The sequence below is a fragment of the Gymnoscopelus microlampas genome (assembly GCF_963454915.1).
Source record: "Gymnoscopelus microlampas genome assembly, chromosome: 24".
Taxonomy (NCBI): Eukaryota; Metazoa; Chordata; class Actinopteri; order Myctophiformes; family Myctophidae; genus Gymnoscopelus; species Gymnoscopelus microlampas.
Genome location: NC_139961.1, coordinates 14,683,813 through 14,708,406, shown reverse-complemented (window position 1 = coordinate 14,708,406; position 24,594 = coordinate 14,683,813). Strand labels below are relative to the sequence as shown.

Sequence of the window (24,594 nt, the reverse complement as noted above, 5' to 3'; positions counted from 1 at the left end):
CATTTGAATTCATGTCACCCGCAGGGTCTCTCTACAAGCTTTTTATTTATTTATTTATTCACTTTGTCGTTATTCACCAAAATATATATGTTGAATAATTGAAGTCCTTTTAAAGAGTACCGCCTCAGTTATTTTTAAAGGGATAGTTCACCCCCAAAAATGACTTTTTTTATCCTATCGATTATTCACCCCAAGGAGAATATATTTTTTTGTTTTTGTCGCATTCCCAAGCCAATAATAAGACCGGTACGGAGACACAAAGGAGACTCTTTGTCTCCTACCGGAACCGCTGCTTACAGGTCCGCTGGTCATCAAACACATTATTGGCTCAGGAATGCGACAAAAACTGAAAGATATCGATGAATTCAAGTCTCCATGGGGTAACAAAAGGCCATACTGGACCTGATGGGAGAGATAAAGAATCTAAATGATCAGAACACGGAGAAGGACAAGAAGATTGCAACACTCGAACGGAGGGTCGAGGATATGGAGCGATGTTCCAGAATTAAAGGTAGGGTAAGTGATATTTTTGGGTTAAAACAAAAAGTATTTTGTTAAAAGGTTAAAGCACTATATTCTGATAGTAATCATTGCTATAGAGTGTTTGTTCAGTAACAGGAGTCTCCCCGTCTCTCCAGCTCTTTAATAAACAGAAAATACATTTTCTGGTAGGTGTCAAAATCTCAGCCAATCAGGAGAAAGCACCCATTTTTAAGCTTAATTTTTATAGTGTTCCAGTTCCAATTTTGTCTGCTCATTTCTTAGTGTCATCACTTCCAATTTCACTTGTTTAATCTATATCCTGATTGAGTTCTCTGTCCTGATTGGATAAAATTGGAAATGAAACTGAAACTGAAACTAAAATGCATTTTCTGTTTTATAAAGAGCTGGAGAGTCAAGGAGACTCCTTTTACTGAACAAACACTCTATATCAATGAGTACTATCAGAATATAGAGCTATTTAACACTTATTTTAACCAAAGAAAATCACTTACCCTACCTTTAACAACGTGATTGTGAGTGGCCTGGTGACCAAGCCGCGGTCCTATGCCAGGGCCGTGGATGGGAACAACACCGAACCCACACAAGAAGACACAGAATCACTTGAGCAACAAGTGATCTCCCACATGCATGGAAAAGGAATACAAATAAACAGTGAAGATATCGAGGGATTCGAGGCATGCCACCCACTGCCACGAAGGGACAAGAAAGCCGCTCCCGCCGTTACGCTACGCTTCATAAACAGAAAGCACAAGACCGCAGTTCTGAAACAGGGACGAAAACTAAAGGGATCGAACGTCTACATCATTGGTTCTCAAAGTGGGGTACGGGGACCCCCAGGGGTACTTGAGGGGGTTCCAGGGGGTCCCCAGCTAAATGATGGGTAGAAACCAAATGGACCCTTATGGGTCTGTAACTCTGAGAGTGTACAAATGGAACCAAATGGACCCTAACGGGTCCATTTGGTTCCATTTTTACACTCTCAGAGTTAAATTAGCATTGATTTTACAATATAAATTGCGGTCCAAGTGATAGAAATGCCATTAAATGGGGGTCTGTAGCCCTAATGCATGTTAAACTGAGGGTCCTTGAAATTAAAATGGTTGAGAATCACTGCTAGAGCCGTAAAAAAATCTTCTATTATGGGGGTCCCTGGCATATCTTTTGAAATGGGGGTCCGCGGGCTAATAAGTGTCAATTTGGGGGTCCTTGACATGAAAAAGTTTGAGAACCACTGGTCTACATAAACGAGCACCTGACGAAGAGAAACGCGGACATCGCCACACAAGCGCGAATCCTGAGACGGGAGGAGAAGGTACAAGCAACGTGGACTGCGAATTGTGAGATCTACATCAAGCTCAACGGAACACCAGAGGAGGCCAAAACGCTGCTCATCAGAGACCTCTCTGAGATGGAACAATACCAATGAGGACATACACAGGACATTATATTTGAGCTAAAAAGCATTATTTTACACTTTGGCTATTCAAAAATAGCAGATATACAAGCTCGTAGCGCGGCACCGAGTGCCGCGCTACGAGCTTGAAGATCTGCTATTTTTGAAAATTTGTGAAAATGTGTGCAAATCTTTGAATATATATATTTTTAAAGCGAACATTTTAACTCAAATATTTGCTTCTGGGGGGTCAAAATATTTTGATGGGGGTCTGTGGCCAAATACATATAATTTTGGGGGTCCTTGACATGAAAAAGATTGAGCACCACTGATATAGAAACATACGTTTTTCAGAAAACTGTTGGGATTTAGGAGACATGTACAATCGGCTTCAGGTCTCAATGGGTTAATATATATATTTGGCTGATATGCTATATTATGTATGAGCATTATTTTATGAACCTATGACTACTATCTATCTCCAAACATACATGGTTATATTTTGTCTGCTATTAGTGTTACCAGTCCTATCATTATTGTCATTACTAGACCATACCCGGTCGACGCATCTGTGGGGGGATATGCGCACATGATCTGGCAACCCGGGAGGGAAGTTCGTCCCATAGCTGGGCAGCCCCGTAACCATGGTGACATTCTTTGACACAAAAGCGCTAATAAGAAGCTGAGATTTGATGAAATTGAAAAAGGGGCTTCACAGTTAAAGGAGTAGTTCACCCAAAACATTACTTATTTTCTATCAATTGCACACCCCATGAAGCCTTGAATCCATGGATTTATTTTTGTTTTTGTGGCATTCCTAAGCCAATAATTTGATTCCCGTCTCCTACCGGCTAATGTATCCGGTAGGAGACACAAAGTAGATTATTTGTGTCTCCTACCGGATACACACCCTGTCATCAAATTATTGGTTTAGGAATGCCACAAAAACAAAAATAAATCCATGAATTCAAGGCTTCATGGGGTGTGCAATTGATAGAAAATAAGTCATTTTTTGGGTGAACACCTCCTTTAAGTTCAGATGGTAATGGTCAATGGCTGTGTGCAAAATCAGAGCAATTGGTCCAGCCACTGAGGAGAACAGGGTAGCTTCACTCACCACGGTTACTAGAATTATAGTAGGATTATTGCTATTACTAATGACTACACTATATAATAATGGAATCAAATGAGGATGATGATGAGCTAAGCAACCTGAGCCAAGACAATGACCTCAGATGTCCCCAGAACCCAGTTGGCTGGAATCTAGAGACATTTAAATTAGGGCTGGGACTTTAACTGATTAATTTAGATTAATTAATTACAGAAAATTAACGCGATTAAAAAAAAGTATCGCATTTTAATCGCGCTTAGTTTATGCACCACAGAACCGGTTCTCACTGGACGAGTTTCAGGTGTACCGATCATACCAGTGCACCAACCAACAGCCAACACACACCCCAGTGCACGTAATGGGACAAGAAGCCGATCAGACTGCTTTGCTTGCCCCAGTGGATGGGAAATTTAGATGTAAAAAACTCTCTGATGGAAGTATGGATAAAAACACGGTTGTGTGCAGAACTATTTTTTGTTGCTTAAACTTATGTATTCACTCATTGATTCACTCATGTACCAAAATCTGTTTTAACTGAAAAGAAATTGCTTCTCAGGTCAAATATTGATATGCGATTAAACATGCGATTAATTTAGATTAATTAATTACAAAGCCTCTAATTAATTAGATTAATTGTTTTAATCGAGTCCCAGCCCTAATTTAAATACACTGAATATAACAGATATGACTTTGAACAATACATTGATCCAGACAATAATATTTTCAATGACATAGAAAATAATTGCAATTATCATACTGAGGGAAAACTAAATATAAAACCACCTGGAAACGATATATCAATAATACACTTCAATAGTAGGAGTATGTATACAAATTATGGGAGCATCAGGGATTATCTAAACATAAAAAACCCTTCAATATTGTTGCTGTCTCTGAAACATGGTTTGACCCTGACAGGGGCATCAACTTTCCTCTTAAAGGGTACGAGCTTAACTATAGGAACAGAGAAAAGAAAATAGGGGGTGGAGTTGCCCTGTATGTGGACATCAACTTAAAATATAAGGTGATAGAAAATATGTCTATTGTTATTGATAATGTGCTAGAATGTATCACTATTGAGATATGTAGAGAAAAACATAAAAATATTATTGTCAGCTGCATCTACAGAGCTCCGGGGACTGACATCGACATATTTACAAAGACTATGGAAAATGTGTTCTCCAAATCCCACCAGAAAGTCATTTTTATCTCTGGAGACTACAATTTGAATTTATTAAATCCACATAAGCATAAATAAATAGATACATTCATTGATAATATGTATAGCATTAATCTATATCCATTAATAACAAGACCTACTAGAATAACTACAAACTCAGCAACACTAATTGATAACATATATGCAAATGAATTTGGAAATAACATAGAGAGGGGGGTATTAGTGACAGACATTACAGATCACCTGCCAATATTTGCTATATATATAAGTGTGAATATGAAAATAAAGATATAGCAGCTATACCTAGATATAAACGACTAATAACAGAGACCATTGCAGCCCTAAGGCAGGATCTGCTGGTACTAATATAGCATATAATATATTCATTAGTATATTTGGGGAACTGTGTTTGACAAAAACTGCCCTACTCAGAGATGTAAAGAAAAGAAAATAGAGACAAAGAAAATATACAATTACAGAAAACTTGTAATACGATAAATCATTGTCTTCATGTAAGTAATCAACTGGGGAAGTTTCATTATGATAACTCTTTTTTTAAATTTTGTAATTTTTTCACCTGTCATGTACGTATGGGGAAAATAACAAAATGTGTGATAATAAATGTGAAAAAGCTACTCCTGTGGACAGGTTATCATATATTTATTTACTTATATTGACCCTATAAACAATTGAATATACAGTAGGTATCGTTTTTCCCACTCTTTCGATAATCATTGCTCAATTTTGGGGCTCTGGCTCATGGACTACATACAGTACTGCTAGCTGCTTCAAGGACAAACTGAATCATAACAAGATACTGTCGGCTGTAACATAACAGCTATAGCTATATTAATAGCCATTAGCCCTAGTGGAGACATATAGGCTCTTACAAGCTTCCAAATATCATACTATTGTAGAAGTATTATAAGTGATGGTAAAATATAAAGGTTAGATATAAGCAGCCATATCATTTCTTCCTCAATACGCTGCGCTCGGGGGGGAAAAAATGCCTTGATATGGACAAGGCCCCTTAAAGGAGGAGTTCACCCAAAAAATGACATATTTTCTATCAATTACACACCACATGAAGCCTTGATTTCATGGATTTATTTTTGTTTTTGTGGCATTCCTAAGACAATAATTTGACGACCGTGTGTATTTCCGGTAGGAGACACAAATAATCTACTTTGTGTCTCCTACCGGATACATTAGCTGGTAGGAGACGGGAATCAAATTATTGGCTTAGGAATGCGACAAAAACAAAAAAGAATCCATGGATTCAAGGCTTCATAGGGTGTGCAATTGATAGAAAATACGTTTTTTTTTTGGATGAACTCCTCCCTTAAGTACAGTACTTGAGTAAATGTACTCAGTTACCTTACACAACTGGGTAAGTAGAGTGTGGTGTCCTTACGCTGACATTTATGAAGGGCAAGGCTATAGACCAATAAGGTGTCCCCCTGGGGTCCCGCAGACAGCCAGGTGATGGCCGTGTGAGCTGAAGACCCCCCTCCTCCTCCTCCTCCTCCTCAAGCCCCCCACTCCCATCTGTCAGTCCATCCATCCATCCATCCATGCACTCGATCGTCCCACTCTTTTATTAACCCATTAAGACCTGGAACGCATTTTTTTTATTTGAGCTAAAAAGCATTATTTCACAATTTGGCTATTCAAAAATAGCAGATCGCTACGAGCTTGTAGATCTGCTATTTTTGAAAAACCGTGAAAGTGTGTGCAAATCTTTTGAATATATATATTTTTTTTTAAAGCGAACATTTTTAACTCAAATCTTTTGCTTCTGGGGGGGGGGGGGGGTCCCTGGAACAACATATTTTTTGAGAAGGGGGTCCGTGGCCAAATACATATCATTGTTGGGGGGGGGGTCCTTGACATTAAAAAAGGTTTGAGCACCACTGATAGAGAAACTTTCAGAAAGGTTTTTCAGAATACTGTTGGGATTTAGAAGACATTTGTAGAATCGGCATCAGGCCTTTTTATTTCCTTCATACATTGTATGAAGAAAATGGGGGGGGGGAACCTCTATTGCCAAAACTGTTACTTTTCAGGATTCAAAAAAAATTCAAAAGCATCAAAAGTATAGCAGATCTACAACAAGCTCGAAGGTTTTTCGAGCTTGTTGTTGATCTGCTATACTTTTGATGCTGTTGTGTGACGCTGTAGAGTGATCAACTTACAAGGGCGTTAATAGGCTCTATGCACAGCAGCCATTTTGGAGAAAAATTGGGCCTCTTCTTACTTCCTTCACAGGTGTTACCAATGATGCTAATGGCTAAAGGCTCTGTTCCATTCTGGTCAAATGGACCCGGGAGGGTCCATTTGGTTCCATTTGTACACTCTCAGAGTTATGGGGGGTCCTTGAAATTAAAAAGTTTGAAAACCACTGTGCTACACTAAATGGAACAGAGCCTTCATTAGTGTCATTGGTAACACCTGTGAAGGAAGCAAGGAAGGGGCCCAATTTCTGCTGTGCATAGAGCCTATTTACGGGAAGAAAAAAAAAAACACCAACAGATAACACGTGAGATAGAGAGGTTTCTGTCCGACAGAAACGATATATCTATTTCTTCCCGTCTTCTTGTCCTTCCATCCTTTCTTCTTAAACCCCCCCCCCCCCCCCCCTCCGCCTGTGTGCGCCCTCGGTCGGGGGTCTCATCAGTATTCGCCGAGCGGAGCTTTAACTGCAGGGGAGCGGGCGAGCAAGACAAGCCTGGCAAGCAACTGTCAGGACAAGCTTGTTAATCCTCAACCCACCTCCATGTGGCAGGTGGGGGAACACACACACGCGCATGCACATGCACACACGCACACACACACACACACACACAAACCAACACACGCACACGCACACACACACACACACACACCAACACACGCACACGCACACAGGTTTGTAATTACTATACTTACATCAACATTTTAGGACGGTGATATTATTGATGGCATTTTTCATTTGTTTCACACACACACGCACGTGCACGCGCACACACACACACACACACAAACCAACACACGCACACGCACACACCAACACACGCACACACACACGCACACACACACACGCACACGCACACGCACACGCACACGCACACACACACACACACACACACACACACGCACACGCACACGCACACACACGCACACGCACACGCACACACCAACACACGCACACGCACACACACACACACCAACACACGCACATGCACACGCACACGGGTTTGTAATTACTATACTAACATCAACATTTTAGGACGGTGATATTATTGATGGCATTTTTCATTTGTTTCACACACACACACACACACACAAGCACACGCCTCTTAAATCAGTTCCCCTCTCTCTCTCTCTCTCGCTCTCTCTCTCTCTCTCTCTCGCAAGCCTTTTCTCTACATGAGCAATTAAGCATGATATACTGTATATACATATATAAGAACACTTCCATCTAATGTGCATTAACTCATATTCCCCATTTCTCATCCTGACACTTTCTCTCTCTCTCTCTCTCTCTGTTGCAGCAGTACCGTCTTGAACGTTCTAGTACAGTGGTTTTCAACCATTTTTCATGCCAAGGACCCCCATTTGAAAACGTTTTGTGCCAGGGACCGCCAGAAGCAAAGATATCAGTTAATTTTCACTTTAAAAAAATATAAATATTCAAAGATAAGCACACTTTTTCAAGGTTTTTCAAAAAATAGCAGATCTACAAGCTCATAGCGCGGCACTCGGTGCCGCGCTATGAGCTTGTAGATCTGCTATTTTTGAATAGCCAAAAGCTAAGTGGTTAAAAGTGATTGCGACGCTATTAACTAAATTTTCTGGGGACACCCCTGGTACTCCCTCAAGGACCACTGGTGGTCCCCGGACCACTGGTTGAAAACCACTGTTCTAGTACATCGGTTCTCAAAGTGGGGGTCCCCCCCCCCCAGACCAGGGGGACCACGGTGATCTACACTGTGAAAATGAAGAGACCCTTACAGGTCCACTTGGTTACATTTCTACACTTTTGGAGCAAATTCCAGTGGTGGAAAAAGTACTCAAATGTTTTACTTAAGTAAACATATTGCAATAGTGCAATGTAGAAGTACTCTGTTGCAAGTAAAAGTCCGGAATTCAAAACGTACTTGAGTAAAAGTGCAAAAAGTATTGGTATCCAACTGTACTTAAAAGTACCAAAAGTAAAAGTGCTAAAAAGTTTGAAAATCTAAGCTCAAAACACGCCGCGATGCGACGCGTTGTGAGCTTGTAGATCGGCTATTTTCAAAAAGCCAAAGGTATAAAATAGGGCTAAAGTGGTTAATGTATGTTTTATAATGTAATAATTTATATCTGCAAAGTAACTAGTAACTAAGCTTTTCAAATAATTGTAGCGGAGTAAAAGTACAATATTTGCCTCTGAGATGTAGTGGGAGTAGAAGTAAACGTATAGACACTTGGAAATACTCCAGTAAGGTAAAAAAATAAAAAAGTACCTCAAAATTGTACTTAAGTACAGTACTTGAGTAAGTGTACTGTACAGTACTTACTGTAGTTACTTTGCACCACTGAGCAAAATGAACATGATGGATTTGGAACTGTATAGGAACAGAAAAGACCCTGTCGCTGTCAGCTGTAATTCACTCTGGAATGGATCTCTGCAGCAGCAAAACGTGTGTAAAACAATTGTATAAGACAGGGGTCTTCAACAGGGGGTCCGGGACCCCTAGGGTGTCCTCAGAGCTACTATAAGGGGTCCGCCAAATCTTTGTGTGATAGGATTTCTTTTTTTTTTTACATTAACCGCTTGAACCCTGGAATTCCTTTTCTGAGGGAAACATTAGCCGAAAATAGCAGATCTACAAGCTCTCAACGCCTCGCGCTGCGAGGCGTTGAGAGCTTGTAGATCGGCTATTTTTGTAGGTATAGGTGTAGAGGGAAAAAAGAGCAGACTAAGTAGAAAAAAAACTTTACTCTGAAACACAATTGTATACAATATGGGTCCCTGCTTCATCTCTCTCTCAGCTAGGGGGTCCTTGGCCTGAAAACGTTGAAGACCCCTGAAATGTGAAAATGTGAAATCTCAGCTCGTATTTCCTTTCACTAGCTCGTCTCACAAATGGACACGGGACTATTCCCTACCTTACTTTCCCTTAGCTTTTATCTCTTGACCTAACACTTATCCACCATTGTATTCTAAAGACAGGAATATTTATCACCTTCCCCCCCCCTGGCGCTCGTTCGCCTATTGTAGCACTTAATCATAATCATGGCATGCTAGAGAAATGTGCATATTTGCCACATCTATTGTGAGGAGGCTATACTTTCAAACTGATGTCCCTATTTTGGGCATATCATTATAGGTGAACATGTTCTAATAATAATAATAATAACAATAATACATGTATATATACATATATACCTCTGCGGTCGGACAGAAACCAGCTAACTCCAAACGATCATTTTCCAGGAAATGACAAAAACAAAACAAAATCACACCCTGTGTGAAGGAAGCGGTGCCTTTGGGGCGGGCCTTAACTCATTTCAGTTCGTCCCTATTGGTGGTCTGAGTCCACATACCAAATTTGGACGTGGTGGCATGCTTCAAACGGGAGTTATAGCTGTTGAAAATCCCGTGCTCATCCCGGGCTCATACGGGCGGGCGGACATAACATACGCTGGGGGTCCCTGGACGGAGGGGGCGGGGGCCTTCAGCAATTCATGCTCGTCCCTATTGGTGGTCCAAGTCCACATACCAAATTTGGACTTGGTGGTATGCTGCTAACTGGAGTTATAGCTGTTTAAAATCCCGTGCTCATCCCGTGCTCGGACATAACATACGCTGGGGGTCCCTGGACCCCTCTTTGATAGCCAGTGGCACGTGTGGCCAATGAGAGGAGAGTTGGCATAGGCAATCTCCAAGTCTGTGTGTGTGTGTGTGTGTGTGTGTGTGTGTGTGTGTGTGTGCGTGTGTTTGTATGTGTTGCTGCATCCCGGGCACATACGGACACACACACAGACACGGTGTCACGGCCAAATGCAGAGCGGTTGGCATCGCTAAAAAGTGTCGTTAGGAGGTTTTGTTCATCATTGATATAAGAACAGCTGAATGGACCTCCAAGCTCACAATGAGGTTGGAGGTCAAAAGGGGGTGGAGCCTGGAGTCAGCAAAATCAGCTAACTCCACCCCCCTTTGGTGGACTTGGCTGGTTTTCAGCTGTTTTTTTAATCAACACGCAGACGTAAAGGGTGTTCAATAGCGCTGATTTATGGAAAAAAAATGCAAAAGCTGAAAATGGAGTTGGTTTCTGCCAGACAGCAACGATATATGTCTTCTAAATCCCAACAGTTTTTTCTGAAAGACTTATGTTTCTATATAAGTGGTGCTCAAACTTTTTCTTGTCAAGGACCCCCAAAATGAATTATGTATTTGGCCACGGACCCCCATCTCAAAACATTTTGTTCCAAGGACCCCCCCCCCCCAGAAGCAAAGATTTGAGTTAAAAGTGTTTTTTTTAGTTAACAACATTTTCACATATTTTCACGTTTTTTCAAAAATAGCAGATCTACAAGCTCGTAGCGCGGCACTCGGTGCCGCGCTACGAGCTTGTAGATCTGCTATTTTTGAATAGCCAAAGAAATCAAAAAATGCCACAGATGCGTTCCCATGATTGAATGGGTTGAAATACGATAATAATAATAAAATGTGCTTAGACCAGGGAAGCCGATGATGGTAGGAAGGGGGGTGAAGCGAGTAGAGAGAGAGAGAGAGAGAGAGAGAGAAAGTGAGTGATGGCCCCCGTGGGGCACTGAGGGACCCCCCCCAGGGAAGAAAGTGGGTTGTCAGGGGGCGAGGCGGTTTGTTAACGTGGGCTGCGGTGACAGGTACAGGCAGTGGAGCCATCCATGCACAGACAGTGACCACTGAATTATGCATCACTCAGCAGCTGCATGCAGCCAGAAGAACAACAACACGGGCTATAACACGGAATCACACGTTTCTTTTTGACTCCAGGGGCTTTTATAAACAAATTATTAATGCCATAATCTGGTGGGGAATTAGATTACCGCTAGACAAGCCACCCCCAGTCAAACGCTGACAAATTGTGGCCGTGGGCGATGATTGTGTCCCCTCCGCCTAAACCAGCCAGCATTAACCCTTTAAGGCCGGGAAGGGAACGCATCTGTGTCATTTTAAGATTTCTTTGGGCTATTCAAAAATAGCAGATATACAAGCTCATAGCGCGGCACTCGGTGCCGCGCTATGAACTTGTATATCTGCTATTTTTAGAAAAATCCTGAACATTTGTGCAAATCTTTTATACACATTTTTAACTCAAATCTTTGCTTCTGGGGGTCCCTGGAACAAAATATTTTTAGATGGGAGGGGGTCCGCGGTCAAATACATACTATTTTGGGGGTCCTTGACAAGTTTGAAAACCATTGATAATATAGCAACATAAGTACAAAATAAATAAAAAACTTTAGGAAAAAAGTACTTTAGGATTTAGAAGACATTTGTCAAATCCCCAGAAGCAAAGATTTGAGTTAAAAACTTTTGCTTTAATAAAGTATATATATATATATTCAAACTAAAGATTTGCACACATTTTCACGATTAAATATAAATAAAAAAAAGCAGATCTACAAGCTCATAGCGCGGCACTCGGTGCCGCGCTATGAGCTTGTATATCTGCTATTTTTGAATAGCCAAAGAAATCTTAAAAATGACAAAGATGCGTTCCCGGTCTTAAAGGGTTAAGAGATGCTACAGAATTTCATTATAGAATTCTAAATCCGATAAATTGGTTGGAAAGAAAGGTAAGTCTTTCAGTCTCTGAGAACTGACTGAGACTCATGGACGTGGACTGTTGCGACTCGAGCAAAGCAAGCGAGAACTCAGCCCGCCATTGACCTTAAACATTATCCAACGTCTTAACCCAACGGCGAAAGAATCTGTGTCGTTTTTAGATTTCTTTGGGCTATTCAAAAATAGCAGATATACAAGCTCGTAGCGCGGCACCGAGTGCCGCGCTACGAGCTTGTAGATCTGCTATTTTTGAAAAATCGTGAACATTTTGTGCAAACATTTGTGACTCAAATCTTTGCTTCTGGGGGATTCTACAAATGTCTTCTAAATCCTATAACAGTTTTTCTGAAAGACTTACGTTTCTACAGTATATCAGTGGTGCTCAAACTTTTTCTTGTCAAGGACCCCCAAAATGATATGTATTTGGCCACGGACCCCTATCTCAAAACATTTTGTTCCAGGGACCCCCCCCCCGCCCAGGGACCCCCCCCCCCCGCCCCCCCCAGAAGCAAAGATTTGAGTTAAAAGTGTTCGCTTTAAAATAATATATATATTCAAAGATTTTCACACATTTTCAAAAATAGCAGATCTACAAGCTTGTATATCTGCTACTTTTGAACAGCCAAAGTGTAAAATAATGCTTTTTAGCTCAAATAAAAAAAGTGACACAGATGCGTCAGGGGCGGCCGGATGGAAGGTTTCCAGTTCGATCCCGGGTTCCCCCAGAGGAGTTAAGTGTCGAAGTGTCCTTGAGCAAAGACGCTGAACCCCTAATTGCTCCCGATGAGCAGGTTGGTGCCTTGCATGGTTTCCTCCGCCATCGGTGTACTAATGAATGTGTGTGTGTGAATGGGTGAATGTAATGCACAATCTATGGAAAGCGCTTTGGATAAAAGCGCTACATACTGTACAGGGACGTGCACAGATAGACTCTAGGTGGTGCTAGAGCACCTGCCCTTTGCCCTCTTGACCAGAAGTGCCCTTTATTTTCAGTTTACAGCAGGGGTCTTCAACAGGGGGTCCGGGACCCCTAGGAGGTCCTCAGAGTTACTAGAGGGGGTCCGCCAAATCTTTATGTAATATGATTTTTCTTTTTACCATAACCACTCGAAACCTAGCATCCCTTTTCTGAGGAGAACTTTAGCCAAAAATAGCCGATCTACAAGCCCACAACGCCTCGCAGCGCGAGGCGTTGTGGGCTTGTAGATCGGCTATTTTTGGCAAAGAGGTATAGGTGTAGAGGGAAAAAAGAGCAGACCACGTAAACAAAAAATATATAATTTACTTGAGCACCTGCCCCTCAAAATGTCTGTGCACGCCACTGGCTATATAAATGCACCATTTACCATTTTAAAGCCGGGCGTTCCGTTTGTATAGTTGACTGTATCTTTTCAATATCCGACACCTTGTCTTGTAAACGCAGGCTGTTTCACCACATTGGAACCTGACGACGAGGGCAGCACGTCTGTCTGTCTGTCTGGAGGGGTTCAGGCTCAAGGTAGAGCTTAAAATATTTGTAGCATAATCCAGACACTGTGTATTGGTACTCTTTTTTACTATGACACTTGTGTCATTTCCCACACAGGGGGAAAAAAATCATTATAACATATATTTTGGACCATGGAAGAAAATGTATTTTGAGTATAGCAAAAAAATATATATATACTTATACAAAATATTATCTGCAACAGACCCCTCCCCCCCACACCAACGTGCACGCGCGCACACGCACGCACGCACGCACGCACGCACGCACGCACGCACGCACGCACACACACACACACACACACACACACACACACACACACACACACACAGACAGACAGACAGACAGACAGACAGACAGACAGACAGACAGACAGACAGACACAGACACACAGACACACACACACAGACACACACACACACACACACACACACACACACACACACACACACACACACACACACCCCTCCAGTCCACCTACACACTTCACTACTTGCCAAATTGTATGCGCATGTCTTTACACAGCCGGCGAGCCACAGAGTAAGATTCACACACATTTGCATTTTAGACGTTTTAGCTGCGGCTGTCATCCAGACCTGCTTACAATGAAATCAAAGTAGTAATATACTGCAATATCATACGGTTTGTGCTAGTGCTATAGTTTGTCTTGCATGCTTTCATTGTGACATGTAAGGTGATTAGCTGATTGGCTATTCAAAAATAGCAGATATATACAAGCTCATAGCGCGGCACAGAGTGCCGCGCTATGAGCTTGTATATCTGGGGAAAAAAATGTAAATCGTGTTTTTTTTTGCAAATCTTTGAATATGTATTTTTTTAAAGCAAACATTTGTCATATTTGTCAAATGTTCATTTGTCAAAAACATTTGACAAATGTATTTTCTGAAAAAACTATTGTTGCTATATCAGTGGTGCTCAAAGCTTTTCTGGTCAAGGACCCCCAAAATGATATGTTTTTGGCCGCCGATCCCCATCAAAATATGTTGGGGCCCTGTCTCTGTTGGGGCCAGGGCCGTGTTTAAGCACAGGCAATGTAGACAAATGCCTATGTCCTGTCGGGGGGGGGGCAAAAATTCTCCCATGAAAAAAAAATAAATAAATAACATAAGCCAAACCTAACCCTAACCCTAAAACTGAAATAAAGTAACAAAAAAACACCCAAAAACGCCCACCATAACCGCAAATTTTCACGCACGCGCACAGGTCGCGCAGCATGCACGCGCGCTGTGCATGGGCCGAAAACTGTCCGTTGCCTAGGGCGCATTCTGACATTAACACGGCCCTGGTTGGGGCTCTGTCTCGATGCTACACAGGTTATCTAAGGGGAAAACCCCCTGGCCCCTGCACCTTCATCATAGCCATGGAACAACTCTTCAAGAGCTGGTGGATGCTCCGCTTAGCGAGCAAAAACAGACCCCCCCACCCCCCCCCCCCTCCTGCCCCTCCCACTCTCTATACCGAGCAGCGTCTGCAAGAACAGCGCCGAGGTGTCACGTTCCTGCCAATTAGGTGGGATGCTGAGTGGCAACCGTGGGTCCCTCGGGACTAGCGTCATCATCCTCACTCCCCTGCACTCGTACGCGCACGGCCGCACGCACACACGCACACACGCATGTACGCGCACGCACGCACACACACACACATTAATCCATTAAGACCGGGAGCGCATCTGTGTGTCATTTTAAGATTTCTTTGGGCTATTCAAAAATAGCAGATCTACAAGCTCATAGCGCGGCACCGAGTGCCGCGCTATGAGCTTGTAGATCTGCTATTTATTTGAAAAATGGTGGGAAATGTGTGCAAATCATGTTTTAAAGGGAACATTTTTAACTCCGATCTGTCCTTCTGGGGGGGGGGGGGGTCCCTGGAACGTATTTTGAGATGGGGGTCCGCGGCCAAATACATCATTTTGGGTGGTCCTTGACATTGAAAAGTTGGGATTACCGCTGATATACAGTAGCAGGATTTAGAAAACATGTAATTTAGTTACAAATGTTCGCTTTAAAAAATATATATATTCAAAAATTTGCTAAAATTTCCAAGATTTAAAGAAAAAAGCAGATCTGCAAGCTCATAGCACGGCACTCGGTGCCGTGCTATGAGCTTGTATATCTGCTTTTTTTGAATAGCCCCCAAAAAATTAAAAATTACACACAGATGCGTTCCCGGTCTTGATGGATTAACATATTCTCGACACCTCACCGCTAACGAGGTGTTGTCGTTTTCCTCTCTCTACCAAGTAGCGTTGCCATGCCGACAACACGCCACAGGTTTGCTTTCGTATGCATTTCTGCTGGGCGAGGCAGTTCTCGTCCCTCAGACGCATTCATTTCACACCTGCCTACACATGCTAGCATAACAGGGTGTCGAGAGTATACGGATATATGCGTGTACGCACCTGTGTGCTGTACGTATTACAGTATATGCCTGGCCCAACAGGTGTGTTTTGTCTCTAAATATATTTGTATTCTGTGACCGCTGTGTTAGGTTCTTGTTGTGCTAGTACCAGTGGTGCAAAAAGTACTCGCATTCTTTTTTACTTAAGTGAAAGTATCAATACTGTCTGCAATGTAGAAATACTCTGTTACAAATAAAAGTCCGGAATTCAAAAATGACTTGATTAAAAGTACAAAAGTATTGGTATCAAAATGTCCTTAAAATACCAAAAGTAGAAAGTACTCATTATGCAGGATCACAAGTTTTCAAATGTATATAATGTATAAAAAATCTTTTGAAAATAGCAGATCTACAAGCTCGCATTGTGAGCTTGTAGATCTGCTATTTTCAAAAGATTTGTATATAGGCAGAAATGTTTATAGGGCTGAAGTGGTTAATGTATGTTTTGTAATAATAATCAAAATCTACAACGTTCAAACTACTAAAGTGTTCAAATAATTGTAGTGGAGTAAAAGTGCAATATTTGCCTCTGAAATGTAGTGGAGTAGAAGTAAAAGTATTGGACATTGGAGATGCTCAAGTAAAGTCCAAATACCTAAAAAATTGTACTTAAGTACAGTACTTGAGTAAATATACATAGTTACTTTACTTAGTTACACTTTACTGTGTAAGTAAGGTCCCATCTAATTAATTTGCTTGAGTAACACGCAAACACCTGCATGACGCGCGATGTGAAGAGAGGTCGTATAAACTATGAAGAAAAAATCCTGAATAAGAAACAGGATAGATGAGAGGCAAGACAGGGGCCGTTTTTACATCAGGGAACATGAGAGTGAAAAAAAGATAAAAGGAGAGGAGATCTGATTTAGATGACAGGCGCGGGGGGACCTGCCAGTTTCGGCGAAAACTGAATTATGTCAAATGAAAATCCCAGTCTAATGCACTTGACCGTCTGCATTCACAGGACTAGTTCTGAACTTCTGACTTCATATGCGAGTCTGTTTATGTGCGTTTGCAACAACGTACCATCATGATGAAATCTAATGTTGTAGCAATAAGGTCTGCTACAACAGTGTTTTCTTTTAACCCATTGAGACCTGAAGCCGATTCTAAATGTCTCCTAAATCTCAACGGTTTTCTGAAAAACGTATGTTTCTATATCAGTGGTGCTCAATCTTTTTCATGTCAAGGACCCCCAAAATGATATGTATTTGGCCGCGGACCCCCATCAAAATATTTTGTTCCAGGGACCCCCAGAAGCAAAAGATTTGAGTTAAAAATGTTCGCTTTAAAAATATAAATATTCAACGATTTGCACACATTTTCACGAATTTTCAAAAATAGCAGATCTACAAGCTCGTAGCGCGGCACTCGGTGCTGCGCTATGAGCTTGTATATCTGCTATTTTTGAATAGCCCAAAGTGTAAAATAATGCTTTTTAGCTCAAATCTAAAAATGACACAGATCCAGGTCTTAATGGGTTAAAAGCAGACTCAAAACATCTCTTTTATAAGCTTGTATATAGGTTTAAATAAAGTACGTGGTTATCGTATTCCTTTTTATTGTACTGTTTCTTTACTGTATTTCATTCTTATGTTTTCATTTATCTCGTACTGTATCCAATAACCAATGTTATATACTCCCATTTTATATGATTTGTCATGGTTGTTCTTTGCCTACTATGGTTTTTATTTTGAAGCGCATTGAGTCTACACCTGTCATCTGAAATATCTACTACTGTATACACATTTGACTTGACTTGACTTATTGGGGCGGCAGTGGCTCAGGGGTAGAGTCGGCGGTAGAGGTTCCCAGTTCAATCCCGGGCTCCCAAAGAGTTAGTGTTGAAGTGTCCTTGAGCAAGACGCTGAAACCAATAATTGCTCCTGATGAGCAGGTCGATGCCTTGCATGGTTTCCTCTGACATCGGTGTATGAATGTTAGCCTGGTAAACCCTCCCTCCGGAAACCTCATTTCCATTTGATTTCAGGAGTGAGTCTGGCATGAACGCCCATTCTGCAATATTGGCTGTGGGCTGGAGTTGGTAATACCGTTGACTGAGTGACAACCCCTTCAGCCAATGATCGTTTTTCCCCTTCAGCCAATCAGCAGTTCATTTTTACCACCTCCAGACTATGTGACGCAACGGGACTTCTGAGACGGCCATGCCCAAAATAGGTTGCCTTATTGGGATACATGCGTGTCACTCCCCGCCCCTGCCGGTTCTCTAAATGTATATTTCTAAATAGGCTCTGTCATGATTAATTGACCACATATTTGAAGTTAAACAACTAAATTCTATCCAAACGATATCTTAATAGTAAATTCCGTGCCTCAAAAAAGAAGTTTGAGACCGTTTTAAAAACAAAAGTAAGAAGTGATGGCACTCGCAGAACAACAATGGCTGCCGTTCGTCTTTTTTCGGCGTCACTCAGGCTGCGCTCGGCTTCATTCGGGCTCACTCGAACTCGCCACCTGATTGGCCAACTGTCGCTGTCAATCACAGAACGATGAGCGACGACGCTGATAGGCTTGTCAGTTTGGCGTACAGAGCCGATATTGCAGAATGGGCGTTCATGCCAGACTCACTCCTGACATCAAATGGAAATGAGATTTCCGGAGGGAGGGTTTACCAGGCTAGTATGAATGTGTGTGTGTGAATGTAATGCACAATTTATGTAAAGCGCTTTGGATAAAAGCGCTCCAGTATAAAAATGCACCATTTACTTGTCGTTTCATACAGCAGTGATGTTGCTAGGTTTTCAATGTAATGGGTCCTGGGATGCAAGGGTGGTCTTTTAGATGGGTCCCAGGGACATTTTATGGGTCCCCAATTACACGTCCCCCCCCCTATCGTTTTCTTTGATCTCCAATCTCCATATCTTCTATGCGTGTGTGACTGTGTACATTATATCCTGATGCAGTGGATCTCAACCTTTTCAGGCAGCGACCCCCCAAAATAATCATATTTTAACTGGGGACCCCCCACCCTGAGGAATTAGGAGTTGAGGCACTTAATTTAGTTTGATTCAGTTCCACAGATACATATTGTGAAAATAGCAGATCTAGATCAGTGCGACCCGTTCCTGCTTTTCAAGACCGATACCGATATATATACATATATTAAAAAATCATAAATATATTTTTTCAAATGTAGGCCTATATGATTCTGTAGTATTAGCACACCTTATGGTAAGAAATACTAGTAGTGGGCAACAGGTGGATTTAACATACCTTTGACCAATAGAATACATTTAATCATAGAACCTTTTAATCATTATTATTATTTTATTTTGTATTATTTATGAATGTAGAATTTATTTTTACTATTTATTGTGTAGACTGAAAACACTGGCTTACAGTGGAAGTATTGGCAAATAAAGAAATAGGAATTCAAGAAATAATGAAGACAAATACTGACAATGCCTATGAACATTGGCTTGCAGTTATTGCACATAGTCAACATGCAATAATACTATTAGGCTTGTCATTGAGAAAGGAAAATAAAGTTGTCTTTTTGAGGAGAAGTGGAACCTTATAAGTCACTTTAAGTTTAGCATGAGGGAGAGGGTCTACCCTCTTCAGGGAATTAATTGTTATGATATCTCTAAGCTACAGAAAACATCCAGTTGCCTATTAAACATACACAAGACACAGACGATAGACAACCGGTTACTTACAGCTGCCATTAATTAGTGCTTTTGTTTGCCTTTGTGGTCAAATCAGGGTCAAATGCATAGGATCAACGAGCCATCGTTAACCTGCTAATGTTACACAGCTGATTGGCAACATGCATTAATCCACCACATACATCACTCTGATCTCCAAGCAAGTGGGAGAACACTCTAAAATCGGGGATTTTACTTTGGCTGGTCAATTTAAGATGACAACAGCAACAGAGATTAGTAGTAGACCTGTATGTATGATGATCAGTTATTATTCCAGACAGTGGTCTATCCAAGACGTTTTAACACGTTTAAGAGCAGGTCCTCATGCCGTCTCTCTCTCTCTCTCTGTGTGTGAGTAGCGTAGACTAACAGCGAGGGGCTGTGCTGCTGCTTCTGCCACACAACGCCGTTTAACCGAGTTATACTTCTCCAGTACAACGGTGTCTAACCGGAGAGTTATACTTCTCCACCAACGGTGCCTAACCGAGAGAGTCCATGTAGATCACAGCTGACAAATATTATATATTATCGGAGCTAATCGGAGCTGCGTCCCATGGACGCACTAGAGTTGTCATGAATGCGTCCTTTCGCAATATGGTGCGTCAGCGACGCAGGACGCAGGCCTACGAGCATCTCTGATACAGCAGTATAATCACAGTACACTACACCATTTGCTGGTCCTCAGCAAAACTCCTTTTTCATGCAAGTTACTTGTCACTTGTCCCCAGTTCAAATATGATTATTTTGTGGGGGTCAGGGGGGCCTGAAAAGGTTGAGAACCACTGGTCTAGTATCACTGACACTGTCTATTCCAGTCCGAGCTCTGTGCGTCAACCCATTAAGGCCTGAGGTTCCGATTCTACAAAATGTCTTCTAAATCCTAACAGTTTTTTGAAAAAAGCTCATGTTTCTATGTCAGTGGTTCTCAAACTTTTTCATGTCAAGGACCCCCATAATGTATATGTATTTGGCCGTGGACCCCCATCTCAAAATATTTTTGTTCCAGGGACCCCCAGAAGCAAAGAATAGAGTTAAAAGATGTTAGCTTTAAACAATATATATTCAAAGATTTGCACACATTTTCACGATTTTTCAAAAATAGCAGATCTACAAGCTCGTAGCGCGGCACTCGGTGCCGCGCTATGAGCTTGTAGATCTGCTATTTTTGAATAGCCAACGTGTAAAATAATGCTTTTTTAGCTCAAATCAAAAAGTGACACAGATGCGTTCCAGGTCTTAATATTAACAGGGATGTCTTTCCCTGAACTTCCTGTGAACTCAGGCCTGATTTGTACTTAGTTGCGTGTGGGTGGCGCGCATCGAAAATAAGCTCACGCCGTGTCGCGATGTGACGTGCTGTGAGCTTGTAGACATGCTATTTTCGGTGCGCAACACAATGTGCATCCAAATACCAGTGGTAGAAAAGGTTTTCACATTGTTTACTTAAGTAAAAGTATCAATACTGCAATGTAGAAATACTCTGTTACGTGTACAATAAATGGTATCAAAATATATACAAATAGTACAAAAGTAAAAGTACTCAGTATTCAGAATGTCCCATTTCAAGTTTTCAAATGTATAGACATCTTTTGAAAATAGCCGATCTACAAGCTCACAATGCGACACATTGTGAGCTTGTAGATCGGCTATTTTCAAATCGCCGAAATGTATATACTAGGGCTGAGGTGGTTAATGTATGTTTTGTAATAATAATCAAAATCTACAAAGTAACTGAGTAACTAAAGTTTTGAAATAATTGTAGCGGAGTACAAGTACAATATTTGCCTTTGAGATGTAGTGGAGTAGAAATACTCCAGTAAAGTAAAAACCTCTCAAAATTGTACTTAAGTACAGTACTTGAGTAAATGAACTTATTTACTTTACACCACTGCCAATGACAAATCGGGCATCACTTGTTACAACTTCTGACAACTGCACAATGCAGTAGAAACTGCCATATAATGGTGACGTACGTTAAAAAAAAGATATAGTTTTGCACTGTCCCGTCACACTAAACACCTATTCTGTAAATAATCATACACGTGATCGTGTACAGTCCGTCTCAAAACACAGAAACCCTATTTGGCTTGTTCTAAATATATGGGGGGAATACTGCATCATTCTGAACTGCAACATATATTGAGCAAATACACTTAAAGTATTTCAAACGTATATTGTGGCTAATTGTTCTATGTGTGAAACATACATAAAATATACTGCATGATCTTTAACCCATTTAATCCGGGAACGCATCTGTGTCACTTTAGGTTTCTTTGGCTATTAAAGAAATAGCAGATATACAAGCTCATGGCGCGGCACCGAGTGCCGCGCCATGAGCTTGTAGATCGCCATGAGCTTGTAAATCGTGAAAACATGTGCAAATCTTTGAATGTATATATATATATATATATATATATATATATATATATATTTTTTTTTTTTTTTTACGAACATTTTTAACTCAAATGTTTGCATCTGGGGGGGGGGGGGGGGGGGGCTCCCTGGAACAAAATATTTTGAGATGGGGGTCCGTGGCCAAATACATATCATTTTGGGGGTCTTTGACATGAAAAAGTTTGAGAACCACTAATTATAGCAATGTAATGTTAGGATTAAGAAGACACTTGTAGAATCCCCAGAAGTAAAGATTTGAGTTAAAAATGTTCGCTTTAAAAAATATATTCAAAGATTTGCAAAAAAAGAATCACGATTTAAACAAAAATAGCAGATCTACAAGCTTATAGCGCGGCACTCGGCGCCGCGCTATGAGCTTGTACATCTGCTATTTTTGAATAGCCAAAGACATCTTAAAATGACACAGATGTGTTCCCCGGTCTTATAGGGTTAATTTGGGGAGATATCAGATCTAGTTGAGATGTTGCTCATTATATACACAGTGCAGAGCAAAATCTAGTGCTAACGCAAGCCTGAACTCTGACTTACATTAACACTCAGGATTTTGCAGTGCAGTATGCTACTGAAAGTGTCGGTGTGTCTCTGCACCAGTGGTGGAGAAAGTACTCACGTTGTTTACTTGAGTAAAAGTATCAGTACTGCAATGCAGAAATACTCTGTAACAAGAAGGTGCTTCTTGAGGACGCACTACATAGTAACTGCACCCGTTTCATGTAACACTATATTTATTTTTTTGCATATGTGACGATTTTAATATGATTCAAATGTTTGTTATTGCTTTTCGTTGTGTATACGTGTTTTATATGCTGTCATCAAGGCGTCCTTGAAAAAGAGAGCTTGCTCTCAATGGGCTTCCCTGAATAGATAAAAGGAAAAAGAAAATATAGAAAGGTCCGGAATTCAAAATTTACTTGAGTTTAAATTGAGCACTAAAAGTACAAAAGTATTGGTGGGTTTCCTAAGGTATTTGAAAATAGCAGATCTACAAGCTCACAATGTGAGCTTGCAGATCTGCTATTCTCAAATAGCCTAGGTATTAAATAGGGCTGACGTGGTTAATGCATGTTTTATAATGTAATCATTTATATCTACAAAGTGACAAGTAACTAAAGTTTTCAAATAATTGTAGTGGAGTAAAAGTACAATATTTGCCTGCGAGATGTAGAAGTAAAAGTGCAGACAATTGGAAATACTTCAGTAAAGTGAAAGTGCCTAAAAATCTACTTAAGTACAATAATTGAGTAAATGTACTTAGTTACTTTACACCACTGCTCTGCACCATCTGACTAATTGTTGTATTTTTTTATAATAAAGTGACTTTTTGATTCTAAATGTCACTTCACTCATTGTTTCCCAACGCTGAATTCACATACTGCACATACATACATGGCCTGCAACCCATCGCAGACTGACAGAAGACCCCGTGGAAACCCCCTAAAACAATCTACGCAATACAAGTGAGCATTGCCTCTTCTTCAACCACCTTCGTCGCTTGCTGCACCACTGTCACCAAGCTGAGTTCCTGCGCAGCCACTTGGCAACTAAAGTCATTATGACACGAGCCGCACTTCTGCTGTTGCGACTACAGTGCATTTCTCCCCCCAACCAATGCTGACTATGTAAAATAGACACACACACTGTACAATTATAACTGTGTGTGTGTGTGTGTGTGTGTGTGTGTGTGTGTGTGTGTGTGTGTGTGTGTGTGTGTGTGTGTGTGCGTGTGCGTGTGCACGTGCGCGTGCGCGTGCGTGTGTGTGTGTGTGTGTGTGTGCGTGTGTGTGTCACCTTATCCCCGGACAACCTTAACTAACAACCTGTAGGGGTTAGATAGAGCAGTGGTTCTCAAACTTTTCCGTGCCAAGGACCCCCAAATAGACACTTATTAGACCGCGGACCCCCATTTGAAAAGATATGCCAGGGACCCCCCATAAGAGAAGATTTTTACGGCTCTCTAGCAGTGATTTCAACCATTTTAATTTCAAGGACCCCCAGTTTGACATGCATTAGGCTACGGACCCCCATTTAATGGCATTTGTATCTCTGGGACCCCAATTCATATTGTAAAATCAATGTTAATGTAACTCTGAGAGCGTACAAATGGAACCAAATGGACCCGTTAGGGTCCATTTGGTTCCATTTGCACGCTCTCAGAGTTACAGACCCATAAGGGTCCTTTTGGTTCCTATCCATCATTTAGCTGGGGACCCCCTGGAACCCCCTCAAGTACCCCTGGGGGTCCCCGGACCCCACTTTGAGAACCAATGAGATATAGAGAATGCCGCTGCATGCGCTGGCTTGCTTACCCAGGCGGTGGAAAGCCTCGGTGGCTGCGTGGCGTAGGTTCTGCATGGTCTGACACCCCCCCGCCGCCGCCGAAACGACTCCCCCGTACCGGGGTCCCGTGAGCTGTCAGAGAGGGTCCGGTGTGGTCTGACACCCCCACCGAAACGACTCCCCCGTCCGTCCGTCCGTCCGTCCGTCCCGTGAGCTGTTAAGAGAGGGTCCGGTCCGCGTCGGTTTGTTGTTGATGTCTTAATGGGACTCAGTTAGAACGACAGCATCAGCATCAGCATCACTCCCGCCAGTTTCTCTCTCCTCCTCCTCCTCCTCCTCCT

The 24,594-nt window shown here is 41.6% G+C and overlaps 1 protein-coding gene across 1 annotated transcript in view; it reads right to left on the bottom strand.

Moving 5' to 3' along the window:
* The window catches only part of cdk15 (cyclin-dependent kinase 15), a 107,525-nt gene extending 83,148 nt beyond the window's left edge, over window positions 1-24,377 (bottom strand). The window contains exon 1 of the mRNA XM_084050704.1: window positions 24,283-24,377. Coding sequence (XP_083906830.1) covers window positions 24,283-24,328 — 46 coding nt within the window. The 5' untranslated portion in view covers window positions 24,329-24,377. The remainder of the gene's footprint in view (window positions 1-24,282) is intronic.
* Window positions 24,378-24,594: the final 217 nt, after the last annotated feature.